General features: G+C 43.1%; 1 protein-coding gene across 1 annotated transcript; it reads left to right on the forward strand.

Annotated features, from left to right (window-relative positions):
* Window positions 1-3,164: 3,164 nt before the first annotated feature.
* Window positions 3,165-5,304, forward strand: HOXC11 (homeobox C11). Its single transcript, XM_069879505.1, has 2 exons — window positions 3,165-3,843; window positions 5,072-5,304. Exons 1-2 carry the CDS (start codon window positions 3,165-3,167, stop codon window positions 5,302-5,304), a joined length of 912 nt encoding a protein of 303 aa, XP_069735606.1.
* Window positions 5,305-7,575: the final 2,271 nt, after the last annotated feature.

Consider the following 7,575-nt stretch of genomic DNA (forward strand, 5'->3'; position numbering starts at 1 on the left):
TCCTTTTAATTGGAGGGAGAAGATGCTCCCCGCAGCTCGCAAACAGGAGGGAATTAGGGGGAAAAATATAATTACGCTCGTAAACAATAGCTTAACGTTATTAGTTTGTAGTTAGTATTAATATTGGACCATAAAAAGCCAAGTTAAAAGATCGCTGACACTTTAATTAAAAGTTTTGCCCAAAACGGCGTCCAAGTCATAAAATAGAGCAGGTTCCAAACCTGGAGAAATTCATCTCTGCCCTTGTACATATATATATGGGGGTGTGTATATATATATATATGTATTTATATATATATTCATCAGCCAAACGGTGCATTAGAGAGGAAAACAGCTCATTTTGGATCTCCAGAGATATTTATATGTGTGTTTATCTCTGTCTCCACACACACATCCAGGGAGACTCACACGCCCCGGTCCCTTATAAAAAGGGTTTTATGAGAACAGCTCTTTAAACAGAAAATACAAAGCTGGAGAAGGCGGGGGGGGAGCAGGAAGAGGGGAAATCCAGAAATTAATGAGAATAAATGATGGGGAGCGCGAGGCAGGGAGTGAGGAGGAGAAAACAACCTCAACATCTCAAGCCGCCACGTTCCCCTTCCAGATATCCCAATAAATACATAAAATTTAAGGATAAACACTACAATTTGGGAAACCCTTACTCGAATATTTTTTAATTTTTTTTTTTTAATTTGCCCAGGCATCTTGAAATCCTCAGCTCGGCTGCAAGGAACGGGCTGACGAGGCTGTTTTATTCCATCAAAAATCAACTTTTTTTTTTTTTTTTTCTTCTCCCTCTTTTCTTAATTTGTCTCCTTGCGGCAGAATATTCCCGTTTTCAGCAGAGGCTGCGGCCTCCGCCCGGTTGCTCCAGGTTCGTTTTCTTCCCCAATTTCCCTACAACGAAGCAAATTCCCGTTTGAAAAGGCAAAGAGCAGGTCGGGCGCTAGGACATGAAATACAATTAAATAGAGAAATAGTGAAAAAGTAGCTGCCCAGGGATGCTCAGAACCAAGGGGGGACATGGAATTGGTTATTTTCGGATGAGTTTCTGCCTTCTTTTTTTTCGGGGAGCAAAGTGAAAAACAGGGCAGCCGCCGACGCTTTTTTCTTTTTTTATTTTTTTTTCTATTGCAAAAGCTCAGTGTTCAAAGGCTGAAAATTGCCTTTTTTTTTTTCTTTCTTGCTGTTTGAATTCCTTGCAACTCGGTTTGACAAGATCCTCTCTCTAAGAGCATCTCACTCTCTCTTAGTGCTTTTAGTTTTGTTAGAAGCGCTCAACCAGCCACCAAAAAGATCCCACAATGGGGCTGAATTCGGGTTTGTGCGTGAATAACTCAATATTTTTATTTATTCTTCCTTTCCCTGGGTGTTTAAAAGGGATAATTCAGGGGAATATAATATCGTTGAAGGGATAATAAGGCACCAAAGTGGCATCCTATAAAGAAAAAGACAAAAAAAAAGGAGGGATGCGCTGCGATATTTTCATCTCTAGCTGGAAGAAGGAATATTTTGCACCTCAGGCGGATGATTTCGAGCTCAGGTGAAAATCCGACTAAGAGCCCTGTAGTTGCAGGGAATTTTGTCCCTTCAAGACTATTTAAAGGTACCAGGACACCCCCTCGGATCCTGGTGCTGCAGAAGTTCCGAGGCCTCCAGGTGCATCTTTCCAGAGGGTTTGCAAAGAGATTTTTATTAATAATTCTTCGCAGAACTCAGAAAATATCTGGCAGCACCTCCGTATCCCCAGGATTTTATGGTATGAAAATGCAAAAGGATGGAGAACGCGGAGGCTCCCGGGGCACAGATAGAAGACAAATGACTTTAATAAGAATATCTTTTTTAATTCAGCTGGAAGAATAAATGATGAGAGTGTTGCTGAAAGTCCATTCATTGATTGACAATAAACAATTGCATTAAATATTCAATATGCCACTCTTATGCAATAAATATTTAACCAAACATTAAAGGAGGTTTTCGAATATTTATTAGGCATTGACTTAATTCATTTGCGCTATTCCTTGATATATCGCTAATTCGATATCAAAAGTCATTAAACCAGGCCTGATTTAACTTTAAAGTTGGAAACTTTACCGGATCCCTCGCACAGTCACTGCTGAAATGATATTTTCTCCACAAAACGTTCCAGCTTGGTTGATGTAGAGTTGATGTGCGCATAGAGATCAACATAATTAGCGTATGTTAGAAGCTTGTTAATTAGTACCAACCCCCTCACTCCCAGACAGAGAGATAGATGAGAGATTTACTTATAATTTAGCAGCCCAGCAGCAGCAAGGATTGGAGAAATGTTGGAAAACTTACTTTCTGCGTCGCCAGAGACTTTATTGAGCTACCTAATGCCTGTTCAGGAGCGCTTCTAGGGATAGGAATATCCATAATAATAAATTATAATAATCAGCGTAATTAAAATATTGAAAAAAAAAGAGTGGAAAAGCACGGTTCGAGCTCCCTAAGACCCTCCCTCTTCTCCCCCCTCTCCCCTCCCCAGCCCAAATCGCCCCCACCCCATCTCCAAACCCTGGCTGGAAAGCAGCGAGTAGAGTCCAGATAGGAAGGAGAGGAGGGGGGAAAAAAAAAAAAGAAAAAAAAGAAAAGCGGGGGGTGTGGGAGAAGAAAAGCAAGGGGAAGAAAAGCAAGGGGAAAAAAGCAAGAGAAAAAAAGCAAGAGAAAAAAAGCAAGAGAAAAAAAAGCAAGAGGAAAAAAAGCAAGAGGAAAAAAAAGCAAGAGAAAAAAAAAAAAAGCAAGGGGGGAAAGGCAAGGAGAGAAAAAAAAAGGCAAGGGAGGAAAAAAAAAAAAAGCAGCAAGTTCCCAAGCCGCCCCCTGCGCTGGTTCTGCTGTGGGTGCTCGCGAGGGGTGTTGCCTTCAGGAAAATGAATACAAATCTGCGATTGATTTTCATAATGTTTCTGCGGTGTTTGCAAACCAATCGTTTGAACCTCTGAGATCTTACCTAAGTGAACCACCCCTACGCATCTAAGTGCTCCAAACTGATATATGACAATATCTACTTTGGGATCACGTGTCCTCGGGAGCGACTAAGACGGACAACGCGTCATCCAGCCTCCCCAAATTTTTTCCCCTCCGCACGTCGGATCCCAAAACCCTCCAGCTCCTAGGAGCGAGGAAAAAAAAAAGGGAGAAAGATGTTTAACTCGGTCAACCTGGGCAACTTCTGCTCCCAGTCGCGCAAGGAGAGGAGCGCGGAGTTTGGAGAGAGGGCAGGGTGTGGGTCCAACCTCTATCTTCCCAGCTGCACCTATTACGTCCCCGAATTTTCCACCGTGTCCTCTTTTCTGCCACAGGGCCCCTCTCGCCAAATCTCCTACCCCTACTCCACCAACCTGTCTCAGGTGCAGCCCGTGCGGGAGGTCTCCTACGGTCTGGACCCCTCGAGTAAGTGGCACCCCCGGAGCAATTACGCCTCGTGTTACTCTGCAGAAGATTTGATGCACAGAGAGTGCATCCCGCCTTCCACCATGACCGAAATGCTAATGAAAAACGAGAGCGTGTACAACCACCACCACCACCCCAGCTCCAACCACCCGGCTCCGACGGGATTTTACTCCAGCATGAACAAAAACACCGTCCTGCCTCAAGGCTTCGACCGCTTCTTCGAAAACGCCTATTGCGGGGCGGAAAACGCCAGCGAGGCTTGCCTGCAGAAATCCGAGGGGAAAGGGGACCCCGAACCCCAACCCCACGCGCTGTCAAGCCGCGGAGAGCAAGGGACCGACCCGGAGGATGAGGAGGAAAACACAAACCCGGGCTCTTCAGCCTCGTCCTCTTCTGTCACCAAGGAAGGGAGCAAAAGCATCAACTCGAGTAGGTAGAGCAGTAAATGCAAAGGTTAAGGGACTAGCCCGTGTGTTTTGTCGGTCAAATTTTATGTGGAGTTTTATAAGCATTCAAAGGATTTTATTATAACCTACAAAGCGCTTTCTTCCAACGAGAAGAATTTTTACGATGGGAAAAGCTCTTTGGAAAAAAAAAAAAAAAATGGAGATGTTAGGCGCAGACACAGTATCTGAGAGTCTGTGAAATTTTAAAAGCACACCGTCGTGACAAATATTAACTTTGATCATGAACTTACACGAGCATTTTAAAAGGATTCGGTCCCGGGTTGCTGAGGGTAAAAGGCAATTGGGCAGAACGCTATTCAGCAGCCTCTGCTTTCTTTTAGGCGTTAAGATGCATGCAAAATGTTTGGGGAATTTTTTTTTTATTTTTTTTTTTTTCTTAATTAAAACTGTCTGTCGAGCCTTTTCTCTTGGTGGGGGTGCCGGGCTGAGGGGGAAATCGGCGAAGCTGCGCATTTTCCTCGACTTTTTCTGTTTAAAGTGGCATTTTTCCTCCCCCAAGCGCTCAGCTTTTGTCAGGAGGGGCTTTTCCTTACGTGGCTGTTCGCTTGGGTCTTGTGGGGTTTTTTAGTTTTGCACGCACCCACATTTTCTAGGCAGCCTTAGAGGAGCTTTTCTCAAGGCTGAATCCAAGGAACTTTGCAAGTTAGCAGCCAGCGAGGGGCTTTTTTGGGAAGAGGGGAGGGTTGTTTTGTTTTCCTATTTGCTCTCCTGATGCAAATTCCCCTTTTGCAGCTCAGATGCTGGGGTCTCGCTGACTTTGATTCCTTTTTGCGTGTGTGGCGAGGGCTGGAGTTAATCAAAAACTTGTGCGGAACATCATATCTCGTTCCTCTAATTCCAACCTTGCTCCCGCTGTTCCTGTACAGATAACAGATTCGCAGCTGAGCGTGGGGCTGTGTTTGCACCCAGCCCCTCCAAACCCTGCTGTCTCCCCTCTCAGCCTCATTTTCAGGGTCAAAAATAACCTATTTGCTCCGAAAATGTCTCCATGTGCTGTGGGAAAAGAGTTAAAACCTCCTCAAGACCCTGGGTAACCTCAGCTCTGCTCCCCCTAACAATAGGAGAACCCCTAGAAGATCTCTCCCCCTGCATTAATAATTGGAATAATTTAGCTGCTCCTCTCTATCTGGTGACGATGAGCCTGTGCTTTGCGTTTTAGGGTATTTATTATGCCTTCTGGTTCTTTTAAGGTGCTCCCAGAACGAGGAAGAAGAGGTGCCCCTACTCGAAATTCCAGATCAGAGAGCTAGAGAGAGAATTTTTCTTCAATGTCTATATAAACAAAGAAAAAAGGCTCCAGCTGTCTAGGATGCTAAATCTCACCGACCGACAGGTTAAAATCTGGTTCCAGAACAGAAGAATGAAAGAAAAAAAATTAAGCAGAGACCGCCTGCAGTATTTCTCTGGAAATCCCTTGTTGTGAACATCTTTTGGAATCCCCTCTGCTGGCGAAGCGTGTGAGGAGGAGGAACAGTGCGAGCAGGGGTCGACAAAGCAACCTCAACGTTTAAACCTTTTCGTTACTTCTATTTGTATGTCTGGGACTGTGCTGAGTAACAAAAAGGAGTGAGATTTTTCTTTCAGTTCCCGCTCCAAGGACTTGAATTCCACGAACATTTTATTTAACTTTCCTTTTTTTCTTTATATATATATATTTTTTTCCTGAACAGGTTGGGATTCCCTTTTTTTTATTATTATTTTTTTTTTATTATTATTATTTAGGCGCCCTGTCCAGTTGAATAAATGGAGTGCTCTGTGCTACCACCCTGGTGATTTCAGTACGCAGCTTGTTATCAAGAGAGAGGCCAAAGTCTCCCTGTAGGATCAAATCCCTTTATCTGGGGTGAGTGTGTGAGTGTGTGTGGATGCACAGACATGTGTGTCCATCCCTCTGTGTGTGTGCACATTCACACCCACCCTGCTCCTCTACGATCATCATTTCCACCTCCTCCATCACCCTTTCTAGCTCAAAAATATATATATGCATAGATATATGGGCGTGGGAGCTTATATCCATCCATATATATATTCCCTGCAGCATCATTTCTGCACTTGGAATCGGGAAAGTGGGAAATCCATTTGCAATAACTGTCTTTGAAATGGTTTGTAAATAAATTCCGTAGTGCATTTCTTTTCCCCCCCTCTGGAAATTGGAGAGGAAGAAATACAAAAGACGAAAAAAAAAAAAAATCCTGAAAAAACTCAATAATAATTAACAACAACAACAACAAAAAAATCTTTGTGTCTGTAAAGTGAGTCCCCGGGATACTCTGTGAAATTCTGTGGCAAATAAAGACATTGCAAGCTGTTCTACATTATGATTTTATTTGACCATTTTATTAGAATTTCCCCTCTCAGAAGCCTCTTTGCGGTCATTGTGGTGTTGGGTTCTTCTCGACGAGTTTCAATACCTGCCTGCAGATCCCAAATATCATCATCCATATTCATGGGGCCGGTTTTCCTAGGAAATCTCCACCTCGGAGCCCACGTTTGGTTGGGGAGCTCAGAGCATCCACCAGCGAGCTGCGATTTATAGGATTTTTCTTGGCCCAGTAATCTTGCTCTGGATTTGGCTCCAGATGCCTCTCGCTGTTTTCCGGTTGTAGTTAATCTTTTTTTTTTTTTTTTTTTGCATTTTCATGAGAAATTTTTTTTTTTTTAGGAAAAAAAAACACCAACAATTTTTTTTTAAGAAAAAAAAAAACAACAATTTTTTGTTAAGAAAAAAAATCAATTTTTTTTTTAAGGAAAAAAAAAACCCACACCAACAAAATGAATGAAACTCTAATTTCACCGCGAATCGAGCTGCATTTCCAGGAGTCAAGGATACCTTATAGCGACAAAGCACAAATGCAAAGTCAAGTCCTTCAATTCCTGCTTAAGGAAAACAAGTTCAACTCCCAGGCGCAGGGCATTAAAGTGATTTTTTTTTTTCCTCTCCCCTCTTCCCCTTGGCACAATGACTTTTTTTTTTTTTCCTCGCAGTGTTCGAGTTTTCGAGGACAAAGAAATCCCGACGATGGTGACGTGGTGCATGAATTTTGTGTAAATACAACAAGGTGGCTATGGTTATTTTATTTTATTTTTTAATTGGGGGGTTATTTTTGAGGTTTCCAGGCTGGATGCTGTTTGCTGATGGGATTTCGCCTATGGATGAGGAGGGGGGGGGACAAAGGAGAGGGGGGAATCGCCAAGAAACAGCACATTATATTCCCATCCATGAGCGTGTTCTTGTAAAATTCTCATCCTTGCTTTTAAATACAAACCCTGTTTACTGAAAAAACCCCTTTGATGGTCTCCTCTGTTTTTATTTGACCGCGGTGGGGGGCGAAAAATCAAATTATAAACCCGCAAAACCCTCCCCGCAACCCAACGCAAAGCAAGTTGGAGCTTTCCTGATGATCCCATCCTGCTTCCACCACCACAGCCTCTTGAAAGGATGTTTCAGAGGCGTGTTTCTCATTAAAAAGAGTGGGAAAGGGAGGAAAAAAAAAAAAGGGGGGGGGCCTCGGTGGATGGCAAAACGCTCCTTTCTTTTCTTCTATTTATTTTTGCAAAGAGCGAGGGCTGAAAGGACGTTTGTCCCCGGCTGAAAATCTTACGCTAAGCTTGAAATTCAATAAATTAGGTGTAAGGAGAGGATTTTTTTTTTTTTTCTTTCTTGGCTGCAAAGTAAAAATAGACAAGGGGATTG

Source organism: Phaenicophaeus curvirostris, chromosome 38 (genome assembly GCF_032191515.1).
Source record: "Phaenicophaeus curvirostris isolate KB17595 chromosome 38, BPBGC_Pcur_1.0, whole genome shotgun sequence".
Taxonomy (NCBI): Eukaryota; Metazoa; Chordata; class Aves; order Cuculiformes; family Cuculidae; genus Phaenicophaeus; species Phaenicophaeus curvirostris.